Genomic DNA, 20,686 nt, shown 5'->3' with positions numbered 1-20,686 from the left:
TTGATGTTCAACTACATGTTTTTGTTTTGTGTTTTTTTTTTTCCCAGCAAAAAACTCCTGTAGATCCTGGCTCCTTTATCTTTTCAGAGCAATTCCTCAGAGCTTTCTGAGAGGCTGTCTTCTGGACTTTAGTCCTCAATAAGGTCCCCAAATAAAACTTGACTCACACTTTTTAAGTTGTGCATTTTTCTTCAGTCCACAAGGCCTAGGGATGGAAAGGGCGCCCAGTGATGCTAGCCCCTGGCGCTGCCGTCCAAATCCACCCACATCTCTGTAAATGGCCCTTTTATCGAACTCTCTTCGAATACGCACACTGCTAAGAATTTTCTGCTGGGGCCTTTATATACAGTGTGGTGGCCAAGCTGTACATGGAAGTCTGCTTGGGGCCAGAGCAATACCCAGTGATGCCCAGAAAGCCCAGTGATCGACAGGGTATGGGTGGCAGGGTGTGGATGCAGCCCATCAGCCCAGGACACACCCACAGGGCCAGGAGTGTGAGAGCTAAGTGGAGCACAGCTCAGTGCTGTGCCATTCCTCTTCACCAGCACCTGGGCCCCCTTCCTCCATTTCAGAAGGCAGAAATGCCAGACCTGCTTCCCAGCTTCTTTTGCCCGAGGTCCAGCCAATCAAATGTACCATCCTTGGAATCAGGTGTACCTTCGCTGGAGTCAGATGTACCTTCCCTGGAGTGTGCCTAGGGGATTGGTGACCATGGCAGGACAATAGAGCCTCTGCTGTGGTGGGGGTCGCGGCAGCCGGGTAGCAGCATGCAGTGCCTGCTAAAGCAGCCCTGTGACTTGGGCATGGCCTCTTTGTCTTGTCTCCCTGTGCCTTTGGTGGTACTGGGAGCTACTCAAGTTCCTTTTCGTCAATTCCATTTCTGATTGTGTTGGGCAGAGTCAGTTTCCTCCAACTGATAAAGTTGTCAGCAGGTGACCAGGGAAATGGGGGTGCATCCAGACTAGATGTTTGCCTGGTTGGAGCTAACAGCAGTGGAAATCCAGCCAGGATGAAGGGAAAGGCTTTGGCAACCCTGGCAGGCTGAGGAGACAGAACTAGTACAGGCATCCCTGGCAGTATGGTACAGATCTTCCGTGACTTATGATGGGGTTACATCCTGATAACCCCCCTGTAAATTGAAAATATCATAAGTTGAAAATGTATTTAACATATCCAGGACATTGGTTGCCTTCTCAGGGAGGCCTTCTCACCACCCTGTCCCACGCCCTCCGCTCTGTCCCAGCACCGTCTGACACGCTACTTATCTCTTTACTGTGTCTTCCACCACTAGAATGTCTGCTCTGCGAGGCAGGGAGTTTGCCCCTGTGCTTTCTGCTATACTCCTACTGCTTAGCACATGGTAGACGCTTAGTGTTAATAAATTAAGTGAAATGAAGATGCATATGAAAGAATTACAGGAATCAGATAGCAACCAACCTCCAACCCTTCTCCACCTCCCTTGCCCACTGAAGCAAGGTGTCCTCCCCTGAGACCTCATGAGAGAGTTACTTTTCAAGGGGAGTCAACTCTTCTCATGCCCGTCTCCCCCACTCCTTAAACTAGAGATGGATTCCAGCATGTCTGGAGACCTTATTACAAGTCAAACCCAGAGGGGATAGCTTATGCATCAAAAGAGTTTAAGACTTTGGTATTTTACATTAGCTAAAATATACAGACTATGCGGGGCGGGGGGGGGGGGGGGGGGGGGAGGAGGGGAAGAACTGAGGCCCTAGACCATGGAGATAAGAACATCAGCTTAGATAGGGTGGAATTTATCAATACAATACAGGTGAGCTGCACATTTGGCTTCAATGTGCAGGCTTAAGCTCCTGGGGGTTGTTCTGCCTGTCTATCTGGTTGGCTGAAATGAAAACTGGGTCTCACTAAATGCAACTGAGATGCCAAGTGCTCCCTGATGTAATGTAGAGGAAAGAATCCAAAGCCGCAGGAAGATTCACTCATTCATTCAAAATAAATGTTGGGGGTTTCTCTGGTGGAGCAGTGGTTAAGAATCTGCCTGCCAATGCAGGGGACACGGGTTCAAACCCTGGTCCAGGAGGATCCCACATGCCACGGAGCAACTAAGCCCATGTGCCACAACTACTGAGCCTGTGCCCTACAGCTTGTGAGCCACAGCTATTGAGCCTACATGCCACAACTACTGAAGCCCATGCACCTAGAGCCCATGCTCTGCACCAAGAGAAGCCACAACAATGAGAAGCCCGTACACCACAACGAAGAATAGCCCCTACTCCCTGCAACTAGAGAAAGCCCACATAGAGCAACGAAGACCCAATGTGGCCAATAAAAAAATAATAATAATAAAAATAATAAATGTTGGACTGAACTTATCAGGGACAACTCACCTTTTCCATGAGTGCCTGGAGAGGACCCAGAAGATACTCCCTTCACCAAGGCCTTAGGAAGTTCATTGCTGAGAAGTTTCCATTTGCCAGGGCTGCTGTAACAAAGTACTATACTCTGAGTGGCTCAAACAACAGAAGCTTACTGTCTCATAGTTCTGGAGGCTGGAAGTTTGAAGCCAACATGTCAGCAGGATCCATGCCGTCTCTGCTAGGGAATTCTGGATTAGGGGGTGCACCCTACTCCAGTATGACTTCATCTTAATTTATGACACCTGCAACCACCCTATTTCCACATAAGGTCACATTATGAGTTACTGGGGCTTAGGTCTTCAAAGTATGAATTTGGGGGACACAATTTGACCCATAAGCCCCATAGTCACGGCTGTCCATGGGTCAGAGATTCTGGTTGGAGGCACTACTGTTGAAATGGCTCCTTCGTTTCAATGCAGATACCAGGATCTTTGGCAGAATCACCAGGCCCCTGGGACCAAAACTTATGGGAAGACCAGTAGAGCCCTACTGGATGTGTATGACAAAAGAACTAGAGGTGTGACCACCAGAGACCTGACTACATAGGAGAGGATCTCTCACCAGTTTTCCAGATAAGATTAGTTCACAAACCCAGGCAGGGGCCACTGAAGAAAGTGGGGGGGATTTCCTAGGTGGCCCAGTGGTAAAGAATCCGCCTGCCAATGCAGGGGACACGGGTTTGAGCCCTGCCCTGGGAAGATTCCACATGCCACGGAGCAACTAAGCCCGTGTGCCAGAAAAAGAAAAAAAAAAGAAAGTGGGGTGGGTGCTCTTTAAGGCGGGCCCTGTGAAAATAGCCCAGTTTCATGCTGGTACTTTCCTCACAACCCTTCCCAAAGAGACCTGTAGCCATTAGCCAGGATTTGGCAGACACCACTTCTGGTCAACCACAAAGCCATTTTTTACTTTTAATAGAACAGTTTTTGTTTAAACAACAATGAGCCCAGCCTCAGGGGATGAATAATGATTGGTCTAACCAAACATGGCAACACTCGCCTTTACGAGTGATAATTATATTTTATTAATATATAATACATAATCATATTATAAATACAATTCAAATGTTGCTGAAACCTATGTCTTTGTAACAATATTTCATTCTATCCAAATATTCTCTGATCCTACCCGATGGCCACCGTTTCCAAGCAACCCAAAATGCTATAAAATTCTTCAACATAACCATATATATTCGGTCTTTCTATGCTGTGGTAGAACAGTGGAACTGAAGGAAAATTCTGATAGTGTTATCTTCCATTCCTTCTGCTGTTACTTTGCTGTTAAAATCTTCAAAACCTTCTCCAAAAAGTGCTAGGAAGCCTCCAAGGAGGGTCAGGCATCCACTCCAGGAACTCTGAGCCCAGAGACAGGGTGGGGACCATTCAGCAGTCCTGCAATCTCACCTACCAGGAAGACAGTCATAGCTGATATCACTCTGAGCCTGGGGATGAAGCCCAGGAGTTCCTGTCATCCACTGTGACACAGCCACCCTCTGCCCTGACACACTAGGAGGCACACGTAGGCACCCAGCCACGCCCAGCTTCATCACATCCACAGAAAAACAACCCTGCAACACCCCAGCCCCAGGGCAGAAGGTGTAGAAAGTTCAACAAAATTCTGAGGCATAGGGGTTGGGATAAATTAGAAGCTTGGGATTAACATACACACACTATTATACATAAAATAGATAACAGGGACCTACTGTGTAGCACAGGGAATTCTACTCAATATTCTGTAATCACCTATATGGGAAAAGAATCTGAAAAAGAATGAATTTATGTATATGTATAGCTGAGTCACTCTGCTGTACACCTGAAACTAATGCAACATTGTAAATGAAGTATACTCCAATAAAATTTTTTTTTAATGCAAAAGGAAAAAAAACTTCGGAGGCATAGGAAAGGGTGCCCCTTGTCACCATCTTCCCCAGCCAGAAGGGACAAAGAACAGCAGATAAGCAGCCAACAAGCTCTGCCCACAGCCTTGGGCAGCCCTTCCATCCTCCACCCAGCATGGTCCCCCTGCCCAAGGATGCCAATAATTGAAACCCACATTTCCAGGGACCCCACCCAGATCCACCCCCCCACACACATCTGTTTCTGGCTTAGTGGTGACAGCCCAGCAACCTAGGTCAGCCCAGAGAAAACTCGGGCCCTGCCCAGGGCTCACTCCAGGGCAAGACAGCTTCCAGGGATGGGTCGGCATGGGTGTGGGAGCTGGACCAAGGGTCCCACACAGACCTGTTGAGAGGGAGCACAGCACAGGGGTCTGCAGAGCCGTTGGAAAGAACCTCACCAATGGAGAGCAGGCCACAAGACACAACCTTAGATTGTTCTTTTTAAAAAAGTATTTATTGCAAAGAATGTTGGACACAGTGTGATGTGTAGCTGAGATCCAACAACATCCATTCCAGGGCGGGGAAACACATCTGCAACAGGAGCACATCAACTATCCTGGCTACAACCGGGCAGCCAGCCAGGTGGACTGCTGCCCATGCAGAGCCAGCTCGGGGTGAGCCTCTGCTGGGACCCCAGGCTTCCCTCTGCCCCATCCCAGTCCTTGCGACACATCTGGTCCAGTAGCTCCTGGCTACCCTCTGGACAGAAAGAAAAGGCCTCACTGGTCTCACCTCAGCCAACCAGAGGTCCTGGAGAGGTGGTGACATCAAGATGTACATGCCACTGACCAAAGGGACCCACTATGGCCAACAAGTGAGCATGACCAGAAGTCACCAAAACTCCAGCGGACCTGGAAGCAAAGGCTGCAGTCCCCATATGCCAAAGGCAGTGGTGTGGGCCTCTGGCTCTGGCTCTGGCTCTAAGGGGCTTGGGGCTCTGACAGGAGATAAGTCCAGAAGGGGGGTCCTGCCACAGCCCTGTCTTGGACATCTCTCCACCCATGTTTGTCCACAGCAGCTGCAGCACTCAAGGCCGAGAGACCATCAGCTCGGGCCAGGGACACAGGATCCTGGGGCCTGACTTCACCAAGGACCACCTCCTGTGGACAGCAGCACATCCAACTACAAATCCACACATTTTCTCACCTGGCCTCACAACTTGCTGGCCAGTCTGTTCTCCCAGCTACAAAATGGAGCCAGAACCCACAGCCCAGCCCGCCTCCCTGGGCCCAAAAGAACTCAGGGGCGTGACAGATGGCAGGCTTCCTGAGGTTGCTTTCATCAGGCTCCTTCCTATGTATGAGACTCAAAAGCTGTGACATGGCTGGGAAAATCCTCCCCTGGCCAGGGGCTGCCTCCAGCTCTGGCCTTTCCCAAGCTTAGTCCCGCAGGAAGAGATCAACAAATGCCAGGACAGGCTTCACAGGACCACACAAGCTTTTCCAAATCCTTCACAGCAAATGCAGGTCCCTGCCACCAGTGTACTCTCCTGTGTGGACACAGGCAGCAGCGGGCGAGGTAGCCCAGTGGCATGGCTGGGAAAGGAAGATGGGAGGGCAGCCTCTCCCTCGAGTACTGGGAAGGGTGACTCATACAACTGCCCCATCTTTATGTCTTTACATGTTGTGCCACCTTTACGTGTTGCACCATGAGAGCAGTTGGGGAGGGGTGGCCTTGGCCACCAGCTCCCACAAGTATTCCAGTGTAGGCATGATTGGGAACAGGTAACCACAAACACCCCACTCCCTGCATGTTTCTGTGCATCCCCATGTGCTGAAGTGAACACACTGCTTTCCTGAGCATCTACAAATGCAGACGCACAGAGCCAAGGGTCTAGCCAGTGAAAGTGGCTGCCTTGGTGGAAGCTCTTCAATTCCTGGCGAGGCAAGATAGGGAGGGCTCTCTTCCACTTACTGAGGCAGCGGCAGCACATGAAGACCTTGCCTCTGGCTCAGGAAGTGGCCACAGAGAGGGTGGCAGAGCCCTAGCAGGGGTCCCAGGTCCACCCAGGCAAATTGGCCTCAGTGGGTGGAAACATCACAGCAAGTGCTTTCCGTTTCACATTTTTGGGTTTCACACTTCACAAAGCCCACCCGGCCGGTGAGAGAGAACAGAAGGATCAGGTGCTGGGAAACCTCTCACCAGCCCGGGGCAGACAGAGTCAAGCCCAGTGATTTTTAGCAGCAGGTTGGGCACTGCGTACAACGCTGTCACTGTCAACAAGGAAACAGGTGGGCTGGGGCAGGCGTTCTGGGTGCCACCAGCCACACATGGCTTTGAGGGTATTCCTGTGTGATGACTGTCACACAGATCAGAGGGCCCGGAATGACCTTGTCTGCAGAGATCAACACCTGCCCAGGGGTCGCAGTGGACGAGACACAGTCACTGGTGAGCAGGGACCGTGACAAGGGCTTCTTCTGGAGGACGTGAGATGTCTACATTCTGCACAAAAATAAACAGAGAACGCTGACCTTGTGCCAAGACCAGGCGGATGCTACTGTCTGCTCTGCTCATTGCTGTGGCCGCTGGACTCACATTCTCACCCCGAGGAGCCTGGCTGCAGGGCTTAGACCCTGATCTTCCTGAAGAACCAGGGGTCCAGAGCCTCTTGACACGTGGTGGATGGACAAATACCAGAACAAAGGTGGGGGATGGAGGACACCTCCAGTTCCCGCTTGCTCCTTGTAGGCAGGTCAGGCATTACCCAGAGTGCCTCCTGCCTCAGGTCCGGGTCAGGTGGGGAGCAACATCTCTCTGGGAAGGGGACTAGCTCCTGGGGATGCCCTCCTCCTGGCTGTGTCGGTGTGTGGGTGTCAGATATGGCCCCAGCAGCCTGTGGACATCTTCTGGTCTACAGCCTGGTCTGTCCCCTGAGAGCTGGGGCACAGGGCCCCCTGCACCTCCTGAATGGCCCCCCTCCCCTGCCTCAGCTGCAGAGCCCAGTTCTGTCCCCAGCCAACTGACTTCAGGGTATCTCAGGCCTAAGGAATGGGGGTCTGAGACTTCCCTCAACTCTGTAAGACTATGTGATCCTATGTGATCCCTGATCTTGAGGGCCCATCAGAGCAAGTCACCAATGACCTGGGCCACAGCCCTAAGCAAAGTGACGTGCCCTATGGCCACACTCCTGAGTTCACAGGGTTGGCCACTGGAATTGTAGGGGTAGGTGCAATTCTCACTGGGGGCAGGCTTCCCAAGAGCTCCTTTCCCACCACAACTGCCCCCAAGGATGGGCCAGGACCTGGAGATCCTGCCCACCTTAAAGGGAACCATCCCAGAACCTGTGGCCAGCAGAAGTTTGCCTCTTAGAAGCACCTATCCAGAGGCAGGCAGGGTGCCTGCCAGCTACCCCATGGCCATGCTGGCTTCTGCAAATGGAACGGGGGGCCCTGATATTGGCTGAGGGTGAAAGAGGTCCAGGGGCACCCTGCCAGTGCTGGGGGCCCAACGCCTTCTGGGCTTTCCTTAGCACAAGGGGCCTGTTAGGACATCTTCCCCTGTAACTGGGCCCGCATCAGACTCTCAGGGCAAACAGGGAAGAGGCCTACACATGACTGGTTCTGGTGAGGGGCAGCAGCCTTGGGAAGTAGAAGGACACATCCGCACACCTCAGCCTGTGGGGTCCAAGGCCTGCACCCTGGGCAGGGACCCAAGGCCCAGCATGTCCCATTGTGGGCAGCAGCAGGCATGACTGCAGCCCCAGGAGGCTTCTTGGTGCAGTAAACTCTGGGAATGGGGCCCGGGGGGCGGTCTTGCCCTTGGCCTCAGTAGGAGAAGAAACCAACATGGCAGAAGGATCCCACATGGGCATGAAATGCTTCTGGGCAACACTTTAAGGAGCTTTTATCTTAAATAAGACGCTGGGGGAACACAGAACAGAGAACTGTCTGTTCTGCCCAGCACCAAGACACCCTCAGCCTCTGCACAGCCCTTTCCCCAACAGAGCAGGACACTCTGACTTTTTAAAGGTGCTCGAGTTGGAAAAGGTGCTCATGAGGACCGGGCTGGTGGGACACAGCGGCGCCTGCCCTCTGCAGGCCTCAGGCCTCACCCTGACGGAGGACTCAAGCTCACTCAGTAGGCGTCCCAGCTGGGCCTGGCCCTGGCGGTTGCTATGTCTGGCCCCCGGGGAACGTGCCCAGCACCCCAGCAGTGACCCAGCTGCTACCTGAGGCCTGTCCCGGTGCGTGTTCACAGCCACCACGTTCAGGAATATGGACTCCACTTTACAACCTGCCAAAGGGAAGGTGCAAATTCATTCTCCCTCCTGAAAGGCAGCTGAGCCACAGGGGTAGAAGCTTCTCCCAGGAGGAGGCTTAGGGTGCTGCGGGACCGAGCAGACACCTCAGCCTCACCCCAGTCCTCCCACCTGAGGCAGCTCTGGGGGCCCCGTGAGGAAGGACGAGGCAGCTTGTCAGGCCCGAGCCTCTGTGCCACTGCCCGATGCCGGCTCGGTGAGGAGCCCGGGCACAAGGCAGAGCCACACGGAGGACGAGCGGCCCACCTCGGGGGCTGAGGACGGTCTGAGGAGCAACACGCCTAGCCCCGAGAGGGGCCATTACGCGGAGCAGTCCTCAGGGCCCCCAAACCACCTGCACCCAACCCTGTTGCACACACGAGGCCGAATCACCATGGCACCAGGCCCTCAGGGCAAAGGGGGACGAGGGGATGAGCACACAGCAAAACCACCTCAGCGGCCACTGAGCTTTACAGTTACTGTCCCGAGGGCGCAACCATGTGAGGGTGCCTTGCCCAGTGCTGGAGGGGAGGAGCCAGAGACCCGGGAGGTTAGGAAGTTGCCTGAGGTCTCAGCTGGCAGAGCCCAAGGCAGAGGCACATATTTTAAGGTCCAGGTCCTGGGGGCATGGGGCTTTGTGGGGGATTTTGGAAAAACCAGTAGAAAAGCCCCTAATGTGGGTGGGTGATGGTTAAGGAAGGATCATTGGGGAGGCTCCCTGTGGCCACAGGAATTAAAACAAAAAAATTAAAAAGCAAACTGGGAGAGGTGGTGGGGTGGAGAAATGAGGAATGAGCTTCTAATGGAATTTTCAAGGGAGAGATTTGCAGAAAATCGTGGAACCCTGCAGAGAGCCAGTCTAGCAACCAGGTCAGTGTCTGGGAAGCTTCCTTACCATAAGCCACAGGGGTCAGCTTCAGGACCGTGTGCAGCGGACACTTGAGGTAGGGCAGCTGTTCTGTGGACACAGACGGAGAAGGCTGGTACCAGGTGACAGTCCCTCTCACACGCACACCCACCTCCCCAGGGGCAGTGTCCGCACCTGCCGCCTTGTCAAGGAAGTAGGCCAGGAGGCAGCGCATCACAGCCTGGTGACAGATGACCAGCACGTTCTCTTGCCGCTCCAGCTCCATGATGACAGGCTCGAGTCGCTGGACCAGGTCCTCGTAGGACTGCAAGGACAAGTGGGAAGCGTCCTCAGCCCAGCTCCAACGGTAGGGATGGAGACATCCTGGGTAGTGGGCTGTCTTCTCCTGCAACTCCTTACCATCCTGGGAGGTTGCTGAAGACTGGCACTCTAACAAAGGGATCCGCTCCCCCATCCCAGGGCCAGGTCCCAGTAGGACCGAAAGGGCAGGGCTGGGGCTTAGGCTGCATCCAAGGGACCACCTCCAGGCCCACCCTGGGGCCCTTTGCTGAACCTTCAGCTGCTGGAATTCACATGCTGGCCAACTGATGTCTGGTGGAAAAGAAACGGCTTCCTTCCCGCCCACAGCACAAGGAGTGCACAGAATGAGCCTTGGGGGAAGGGGACCCAAAACCCTCCAAATTTCCCAGAGTGCAACCTGTCAGAATGCCTGAGCTCCCCGGAAGGGCCCTCACAGTCTGCCTGCCCTGCACCTCCCCTGGGGAACTGTGAGGGAACCCTTGGACCGACCCTGGTGCCTGGCAGGTTTAGAGCTTTTCACCAGAAGACCCAGCTCTGGGGGTTCACCCCTCTTTGCACACAGTGAGCAGTCCTTCAAAAAAAGAAAAAAGGTCTCAAGCTTGGAGCTGACTTTGTCCCTCACTTTGATTGGGAGTAATACCAACGTGAGTTGTGCTGGCTCCTTGTATTTCTGGGGAAATTCTAGATTGCTTCTTTTGGCAATTAACTTCCCTGCCAATTTTCCCCCTGTATTCTCAAGTTTGAGCAGCCAGCTGCTTTGTTTCTTTTTACTGTTATCTGGGTTGGTTCTAAACCTGGGCTCTGCCTCACAGCATGATGTGGGGAAATATTAATGCCACCCAGAACTGTCCTATTATGGAGGACAGCACAGCATAGGCGCCTGTGAGCCTGGCATTTGGGCGAAAGGTTTCTATTTGTGTAAGTGTGTGTGTATACACACACCTGTGTTTCTGTGGGAGGGATTTTTATTTGGCCACTGCCCCAGGTCACCTCCTGGAAGTGGGAGATATAAGGTGATGCTGTTTCTACCTGGGGCCTGGGCTAAGGTGAGAGCCAGTCTGAGGGGAGGTGACAGTGTGGGTGACTTATGGTGGCCATGACTCATCTGGGGAAGGTGAATCTCTAGGTCTAGAGTCAGGGCTGGGGGTGGTATGTGGAGCTGCAGGGAGGATGGGATCACCCTGTGACACCCCCAGGGAGGGGGAAAGTAAAGATGGGGAATGATGGGAAATAGGGCTCCAAAAGGCCTCAGGGCTGGGAGTCCTGGGCAGCACTGCCCACCAACTACCTAAGGACGGGCCTGTGGCCTGGGCCATAGTTGGGAAGTGGTGGAAATGACACGCACACTCAGGCTGCCTCTGCAGAGCCCCTTGGAGCCCTCAGTCACAGGCGGTCCTCCCAGGCAGGCTGCAGATGGCTGGAACTAAGCCCCCAAATTACACCTACCTCCCCCTTCGGGTACCGGTAGCGGTACTTGTCCTGGTCTCGCAAGGCAAATTCCAGTGGATAATGATCCTGAATTTCCTCATAGGTCATTTCCTCACAGACGCCCTAGGGAGACACCACAGTCATCACACTGCCCACACCAGGCCCAGGGATCAGCCCTGTGTCAGGGGAGGGCATTTCCTGGGCCATGGGGGCCCTCTCAGCCTGGAGATTAGAACCCAGCTGGGAAGACCAGGCCTCTGGGAACACTAAGCAGAGGGCCGCCCCGCATTTCAAAAAAGCTATTACGAGTCTTTTCCAGCCACCCATCATCCATCCATCCATTTTATGTCATAAAAATAAACACATAGGGAATTCCCTGGTGGTGCAGTGGTTGAGAATCCACCTGCCAATGCAGGGGACACGGGTTTGAGCCCTGGGCCAGGAAGATCCCACATGCCTTGGAGCAATAAGCCTGTGTGCCACAACTACCGAGCCTAAGCTCTAGAACCTGCAAGCCACAACTACTGAGCCTGTGTGCCACAACTACTGAAGCCTGAGAGCCTAGAGCCTGTGCTCCACAACAAGAGAAGCCACTGCAATGAGAAGCCCGTGCACCGCAACAAAGAGTAGCCCCCACTCACCGCAACTAGAGAAAGCCTGCACGCAGCAACGGAGACCCAACACAGCCAATAAATAAATTAATTAATTTTAAAAATAAAATAAATAAAATAAAATAAAATACATGGTACTATAGAAGCACCTTTGCCCAGAAATCTAGTTCAAGGAAAATTTTAAAATGACACAAAACAAAACAAACAAACAAAAAACATAGAAATGTTAACTATTTATCTTTTCTAATGTGCCTTTCTGTTTTCTGTGCTATGGAAATACTACAGCAGAGTATGGATTATAGTACAAGCTATAAAGTAAGATTTCCCTCCTGTTATTCAGGATACACACATGCACAGCATAGAGTACCTTACACAAATGCCATTTTAAAACAAAACAAAGCAGAACAAAAGAGCCCAGGAAAATGTGTGGACCGACTGCTGTCAGTTCTTCCAAGGCTCAAGCCAAGAACTAGCACACAGGATGTGCCCAGAGAGGAAGTAATAAAACACCCATAATAAAAAGCTGCTGGTTTCTACCTTTGTTCTAGGGTTTTTTCCTAGACAAAGCCTTGGGGGCAGAGTTGTTGATTAAAAAAGGAAAGATAAAGAGGAAAATTTATACCTGTAAATGCCTATGTTAAAAAAAAAAGATCTCATATCACTAATCAAATCTTCCACCTTAAGATACTGGAAAAAGAACAAACTAAACCCAAAGCAAGCAGAAGTAAAGAAATAATACAAATTAGAACAGAAATTCATGAAATAGAAAACAGAAAATAGAGAAAAGCAACGATATCAAAAGTTGGTTCTTTGAAAAGATCAACAGAATTCACAGAACTTTTGCTAGACTGACAGCAAAAAAGAAAGCTCAAATTATTAAACCAGGAATGAAAGAGGGATATTACTACAAACCTTACAGAAATAAAAAAGATTATAAGGGAATATTACGAACAATCATATGTCAACAAATAAGACAACTCAGATGAAATAGGAAAAGACACAAAGACACAAACTACTTGTTGTGAGTTGAATATGTCCCCCCAAAAGATACGCTGAGTCCTAACCCCTGGGGACTGTGAATCTGACCTTATTTAGAAATAGTCTTTGCAGATATAATCAAGCAGATGAGGTCCAATGACTGATGTCTTTTTAAGAAGGCCATGTAAAGACACAGAGAGACACGCACAGGGAAGAAGGGAGACAGGGATTGTAGTGATGCATCTATATAAGCCAAGGAATGCTGGCAGACACCAGAAACTTGGTAAAAATATGGGCATTAAAAATGATTGGGGGGGACTTCCCTGGTGGTGCAGCAATTAAGAATCCGTCTGCCAATGCAGGGGACATGGGTTTGAGCCCTGGTCCGGGAAGATCCCACATGCCACAGAGCAACCAAGCCCATGCGCCACAACTACTGAGCCTGTGCCCTGGAGCCTGTAAGCCACAGCTACTGAGCCTGCGTGCTGCAACTACTGAAGCCTGAGCACCTAGAGCCAATGCTCTGTAACAAGAGAAGCCACCGCAATGAGAAGCCTGCTCCCCACAACTAGAGAAAGGCTGTGTACAGCAACAAAGACCCAAAACAGCCAAAAAAAATAATAAATTAAATAAATAAATAAATAGCTGTTACTGTGTTGCTCACACTTAAAAAAAAAAAAAAGTGATTAGGGGGAATTCCTTGGCAGTCCAGTGGTTAGGACCCTATGCTTTCACTGCTGAGGGCCTGGGTTCAATCCCTGGTCAGGGAACTAAGATCCTGCAAGCTGCCATGAAGCCAAAAGAAAAAAAAAGTGATTAGGGTGACAGCTCAGAAGGAACTGAAGGAAAGTAGAGAAAGCCTCTATTATCTTAGAGAATACGCATATCACCATGAACAGAATGTTGCTAGAAATATGAATGTTTGAATGTTTAGGGACTTCCCTGGCAGTCCAGTGGTTAGGACTCCGTGCTTTCACTGCCATGGCCCCAGGTTAAATCCCTAGTAGGGGAACTAAGATCACACAAGCTGCATGGTATGGCCAAAAAAAAAAAAAGAGAGAAAAGGCAATCTTTATCATAAAGCAGCAGAGAACTTGGCTGAATTGTGTTCTAGTTTGGGCAGCTATAACAAAAAAGGCAGATAATAACAAGTGCTGAGGAGGATGTAGAGAAATCAGAACGCTCAAACACTGCTGGCAGGAATGCAAAATGGTGTAGCCACTTTGGAAAACAGCCTGGCAGTTTTTAGCAAGTTTAAACATAGAGTTAACGTGGGGAATTCCCTGATGGTCCAGCGGTTAGGACTCTGTGCTTTCACTGCCGAGGGCCTGGGTTCGATCTCTAGTCAGGGAACTAAGATCCTATAAGCCATATGGTGCAGCCAAAATAAAAAACAAACAAACAAAAAAACATAGAGTTAACATATGACCGAGCAATTCTGCTCCTGGGTATCCACCCAAGAGAAATGAAAACATGTCCACACAAAAACTTGTATGTGAATGTTCATAGCAACATCATTCCTAAAGCCAAAAAATGGAAACCACTCAAATGCCCATCAACTGGTGAATGGATAAATAACATGTGGTATATCCATACAATAGGATAATATCAGACAATATACAGGGAACAAAGTGCTGATACACCCTACTACAGGAGGGAGGGATGAAATATCCAGAATAGGCCAATCTACAGAGACAGAAAACAGATTAGTAGTAGCCTAGGGCTGGGGGGAGAGACTGGAAGGAAATGGGGGGATGGGTACAGGGTTGCTTTTAGGAACAGTGAAATGTTCTAAAATTGATTGTGGTGATGGTTGCATAACTCTGTAAATACACTAAAAATAACTGAATTGTACACTTTAAACAGGTGAACTGTATCATATGTGAATTATACCTCGATAAAGCTATTATTTCTTAAAAAGGAAAAATAAGGCCATACGTTGTGGATTGGGCTAAGAAAAAAATCACAATATTAAAATAGAAAACTAGCATAAGGCTGTTTACCAGAACAGAGGAAAAGAACAAAGATAAACATGGAAAGATGACTAACAGATCAAAGATATTAGAACAGTTTCCAAACTAAAGATGAAGGGAATTCAGGGCATCTAGGAAAATAAACAGATTAACTTCAAAGAAAAAAAAAGACCAGGGCTGCCAAGGCTTCTCTGCAAAACCAAATGCTATAGCCATATCCATGTCCCTGGAAGGCAGACACCAGACCACTAACCTGCATCAGGGAGCTGCTATTTGTGTGAGAAAAAGAAATCAGGGCTAGAAACCTCCCATAACTCCCACCAGCCACAACTGATGTAAGCCCACAAAATGGGTTAAATGAGCTATAAAATGGGTCACAAACATTGCTTACTCTTTTGAAAGAGTTCATCAATTCTAAAGAAGAGCTAAAACAGATAAAAAATAAAACCATGATGCTATACTCTGCCCAATTACAGTAATGAAAAAAAAAAAAAGCAAGCAGAAAGGAAACAAACATAAATAACACATCCTCATAATTCCCAAGAGTCAAGAATTACTTTCCTGTTACTAATTTTAATAAGTATATTTTAGTTATTCCTTTATTTATAAGCATTCTGTTTAAGAATGTCTTTGAAAAGCTGTAAGGTAATGACTACTGGAATAAAAACACTGCTTGCCTTCCAAATCACAAAAAAGACAGTGTTTATACAGGGAAAATAAAAAAGAGAGATGAAGAGAAATCTGCAAGGTATTGGGAAAAAAAGGGACAAAGACAGCAATTATAATGATAAATATAAATGGGTTTAGATCCTTAAATGAAAAAAGCTCTCAGGACAAAAATAAACCAAAGATATGCTCCTTTCATCTAAAGAAATGACAGAAAAATAAAAGGGAGTAAGTATAACCAAAAAACATGGACAAAAAGCAAGGATAGCAAATTAAAACCAAAGGGAGATACCACTTCACACTCATTAGAATGGCTACTCTCAATAAAATAGAAAAATAACAAGTGTTGGCATAGATGCAGAGAAATCAAAACACTTGCGCACTGTTGGTAGGAACGTATAATGGTGCAGTTGCTGTGGAAAAAAGTATAGCGGTTCCTCAAAAAAAAAAGAAAAAAAGGAATTACCATATGATCCAGCAATTCCACTTCTACATATGTACCCAAAAGAAACAAAAGCAGTGTTTCAAAGAGATATTTATACACCATGTTCAGAGCAGCCATATTCAAAATTGCTAAAAAGTGGAAACAACCCAAATGTCCATAGATAAATGGATAAGCAAAATGTGGTAAATACATATAACAGAACCATATTCAAGTTTAAAAATGTGATTCTGACATATGCTACAACATGGATGAACCTTGAGGATATTATAAGTGAAATAAGCCAGTCAGAAAAAGACAAATACTATTCCACTTATGTGATACACTTAGAGACAGAAAAACCATACAGACAGAATCAAAGAGACAGAAAGTAGAATGGTGGTTGTCAGAGGCTGAGTTGGGAGGAGAAATGGGGGTTATTGCTTAATGGGTATAGAGTTTCCATTTCACAAGATGAAAAGAGTTCTGGAGATGGAAGGTGGTAATGATTGCACATTATGAATATATTTAATGCCACTGAACTGTGCACTTAAAAATGGTGGTTAAGATGATAAATTTTATGTGTATTTTACCCCCAAAAAAATTGGCAAAAGCAAAGCAGGGGGCTTCCCTGGTGGCATAGTGGTTAAGAATCTGCCTGCCGATGCAGGGGACATGGGTTCGATCCCTGGTCCAGGAAGATCCCACATACTGCAGAGCAACTAAGCCCATGCGCCACAACTACTGAGCCTGCACTCTAGAGCCCGTGAGCCACAACTCTTGAGCCCATATGCCACAACTACTGAAGCCCACATGCCTAGAGCCCATGATCCACAACAAGAGAAGCCACCTCAATGAGAAGCCTGTGCACCGCAACAAAGAGTAGACCCTGCTCTCAGCAACTACAGAAAGCCCGTGTGTAGCAACAAAGACCCAGCACAGCCAATAAATTAATTAATTAATTTTTAAAAAAAGGAAAGCAGGGATGATAATATTCAAATTAGTCAAAGTATAAATACATGCAAAAAATGTTTTATATTGAAACAGGAACCATCCAAAATGAAGGCTGAGCTACAATGGAGTAACTGATACCAGATTTGCTCTGGGCCCAACATAAACAATTCAAAAAAACTGGACAAAATATATGCAACAATTGTTTGTAGACACTAGACAACAGGCAGTGTAGGGCTGTGATCTTCCAGAAGGGACACAAGGAGCCTATGACTGCAGCAATTTACTGCCCAGGCACTTCCTGGACTGCAGAACAGAACATCACAAGGAAAGAAATGGAGGACACAAAAAAGAACAAAATTGAACTCCTAGAGCTTTAAAACATAATGTCTGAAATGTAGAGTTTACTGGATGGGTTTAATAAAAACAGAAGTAAAGAAAAGTGAACTTGAAGATACAGCAATAGAAACTACCCAAACAGAAGCTTGAAAAGAACCAAAGACTTAGAAACAATGAACAGAAGCTCAGTGGCCTGTGGGATTATCCCATAGGTTATATATACTATACCAAGTGGCCTAACATACATGTAGTTGGAGTCCAGGGTAGGAGGGAGGGTAGCAGAAAATATATTTGAAGAAATTATGGCTGAATTTTTTTTTCCAATTCATATTTAGAAATCCAGAAATCCAAGAATCTCAATGAACTCCAAGTAGGATAAAGTAAGACATACCAGAGCACATCATAATCCAACTGCTTAAAATCAATAATAAAGAGAAAATAGAATAAAAGAAGATATATTATATACAAAATGAAGATAAGAATGACAGCAAACTTCTTGCCAGAAACAATATGACCCAGAAGACAATGGAACAGCATCTTTTAAATGCTGAAACAATAGGAGCACCTCAATACATAAGGCAAATGCTAACAGCTATAAAAGGGGACATCGACAGTAACACAATAATAGTGGGAGACTTGAACACCCCACTTACATCAATGGACACATCATCCAAACAAAAAATAAACAAAGACACACAAGCTTTAAATGACACATTAGACCATCTCGACTTCATTGATATTTATAGGACATTCCATCCAAAAATGACAGACTACACTTTCTTCTCAAGTGCACATGGAACATTTTCCAGGATAGATCACATCTTGGGTCACAAATCAAACCTCAGCAAATTCAAGAAAACTGAAATCATATCAAGCATCTTCTTAGACCACAACGCCATGAGACTAGATATCAATTACAGGAAAAAAACTGCAAAAAATACAAACACATGGAGGCTAAACAATTCACTCTTAAACAACCAAGGAATCACTAAAGAAATCAAAGAGGAAATCAAAAAATATCTAGAAACAAATGACAACAAAAACACAACAACCCAAAACCTATGGGACGCAGCAAAAGCAGTTCTAAGAGGGAAGTTTATAGCAATACAGTCCTACCTTAAGAAACAAGAAAATGATCGAATAAACAACCTAACCTTACACCTCAAACAACTAGAGAAAGAAGAAAGAAGAAACCCCAAAGTGAGCAGAAGTAAAGAAATCATAAAGATCAGAGCAGAAATAAATGAAAAAGAAAGGAAAGAAACCATAAGAAAAATAAATAAAACTAAAAGCTGGTTCTTTGAGAAGATTAACAAAATTGATAAACCATTAGCCAGACTCATCAAGAAAAAAAGGGAGAAGATGCAAATCAACAGAATTAGAAATGAAAAAGGAGAAGTAACAATGGACACCTCAGAAATACAAAACATCATGAGAGACTACTACAAGCAACTATATGCCAATCGATTGGATAACCTGGAAGAAATGGATAATTCTAAGAAAAATACAATCTTCCAAGACTGAACCAGGAAGAAATAGAAACCATGAACAGACCAATCACAAGTACGGAAATTGAGGCAGTGATTAAAAATCTCCCAACACACAAAAGCCCAGGACCAGATGGGTTCACGGGCGAATTCTATCAAACATTTCGAGAAGAGTTAACACCTATCCTTCTCAAACTCTTCCAAAACATTGCAGAAGGAGGAACTCTCCCAAACTCATTCTATGAGGCCACCATCACCCTGATACCAAAACCAGGCAAAGATGTCACAAAAAAAGAAAACTACAGACCAATATCACTGATGAATATAGATGCAAAAATCCTCAACAAAATACTAGCTAACAGACTGCAACAGCACATTAAAAAAATCATACACCATGATCAAGTGGGGTTTATCCCTGGGATGCAAGGATTCTTCAATATACGCAAATCAATCAACGTGATACATCATATCAACAAATTGAAGGATAAAAACCATATGATCATTTCAATAGATGCAGAAAAAGATTTTGACAAAGTTCAACATCCATTTATGATAAAAGCTCTCCAGAAAATGGGCATAGAAGGAAATTACCTCAACATAATAAAAGCCATATATGAAAAACCAAAAGCCAACATCGTTCTCAATGGGGAAAAACTGGAAGAATTCCCTCTAAGAACAGGAACAAGACAAGGGTGTCCACTCTCACCACTATTATTCAACATAGTTTTGGAAGTTTTAGCCACAGCAATCAGAGAAGAAAAAGAAATCAAAGGAATCCAAATTGGAAAAGAAGAAGTAAAATTGTCACTCTTTGCAGATGACATGATATTATATATAGAAAACCCTAAAGACTCTACCAGAAAACTGCTAGCACTCATTGATGAGTTTAGTAAAGTAGCAGGATACAAAATTAATGCACAGAAATCTCTTGCATTCCTATACACTAACAACGGAAGAGCAGAAAGAGAAATTAAGGAAACTCTCCCATTAACCATTGCAACAAAAAGAATAAAATACCTAGGAATAAACCTGCCTAAGGAGGCAAAAGATCTGTATGCAGAAAACTTTAAGACATTGATGAAAGAAATCAAAGACGACACAAACAGATGGAGGGACATACCATGTTCCTGGATTGGAAGAATCAACATCGTGAAAATGACTGTACTACCCAAAGCAATTTACAGATTCAATGCAATCCCGATCAAATTACCAATGGCATTTTTCACAGAACTAGAGCAAGAAATCTTACGATTTGTATGGAAACGCAAAAGACCCCGAATAGCCAAAGCAATCTTGAGAAGGAAAAATGGAGTTGGTGGAATCAGGCTTCCTGACTTCAAACTATACTACAAGGCCATAGTGATCAAGACAGTATGGTACTGGCACAAAAATAGAAAGGAAGATCAATGGAATAGAATAGAGAACTCACAAGTAAGCCCAAACACATATGGGCACCTTATCTTTGACAAAGGAGGCACGAGTATACAATGGAAAAAAGACAGCCTCTTCAATAAGTGGTGCTGGGAAAATTGGACAGCAACATGTAAAAGAATGAAATTAGAACACTTCCTAACACCATACACAAAAATAAACTCCAAATGGATTAAAGACCTACATGTAAGGCCAGACACTATAAAACTTCTAGAGGAAAACATAGGCAGAACACTCTATGACATACATCAAAGCAACATCCTTTTTGACCCACCTCCTAGAATCAGGGAAATAAAATCAAGAATAAACGAATGGGACATCATGAAACTCAAAGGCTTTTGCACAGCAAAAGAAACCATAAACAAGACTAAAAGGCAACCCTCAGAGTGGGAAAAAATAATTGCCTATGAAACAACGGACAAAGGATTAACCTCCAAAATATACAAGCAGCTCATGAAGCTTCATACCAAAAAAGCAAATAACCCAATCCACAAATGGGCAGAAGACCTAAATAGACATTTCTCCAAAGAAGACATACAGATGGCCAACAAACACATGAAAAGATGCTCAACATCACTCATCATCAGAGAAATGCAAGTCAAAGCCACAATGAGGTATCACCTCACACCAATCAGAATGGCCATCATCACAAAGTCTGGAAACCACAAAGGTTGGAGAGGGTGTGGAGAAAAGGGAACTCTCCTGC

General features: G+C 46.6%; 1 protein-coding gene across 7 annotated transcripts in view; it reads right to left on the bottom strand.

Annotated features, from left to right (window-relative positions):
• The window catches only part of PFKFB4 (6-phosphofructo-2-kinase/fructose-2,6-biphosphatase 4), a 57,350-nt gene that overhangs the window by 3,380 nt on the left and 33,284 nt on the right, over nucleotides 1-20,686 (bottom strand). For 2 of the 7 annotated variants that reach the window (XM_057704541.1, XM_057704543.1), the window contains exons 10-14: nucleotides 11,142-11,246; nucleotides 9,570-9,699; nucleotides 9,423-9,485; nucleotides 8,459-8,523; nucleotides 2,504-6,732 (exon numbers count right to left, since the gene is read on the bottom strand). In XM_057704541.1, the coding sequence (XP_057560524.1) occupies nucleotides 6,673-6,732; nucleotides 8,459-8,523; nucleotides 9,423-9,485; nucleotides 9,570-9,699; nucleotides 11,142-11,246 (423 nt within the window). In that variant the 3' untranslated portion in view covers nucleotides 2,504-6,672. Of the gene's footprint in view, nucleotides 1-2,114; nucleotides 2,459-2,502; nucleotides 6,733-8,458; nucleotides 8,524-9,422; nucleotides 9,486-9,569; nucleotides 9,700-11,141; nucleotides 11,247-20,686 lie in introns of those variants that run through there. The other 5 variants (XR_009048683.1, XM_057704545.1, XM_057704540.1 and 2 more) reach the window with 5 other exon arrangements.

This window comes from Hippopotamus amphibius, chromosome 13, assembly GCF_030028045.1.
Source record: "Hippopotamus amphibius kiboko isolate mHipAmp2 chromosome 13, mHipAmp2.hap2, whole genome shotgun sequence".
Lineage (NCBI taxonomy): Eukaryota > Metazoa > Chordata > Mammalia > Artiodactyla > Hippopotamidae > Hippopotamus > Hippopotamus amphibius.
This window is presented reverse-complemented; position numbering and strand designations above follow the sequence as displayed.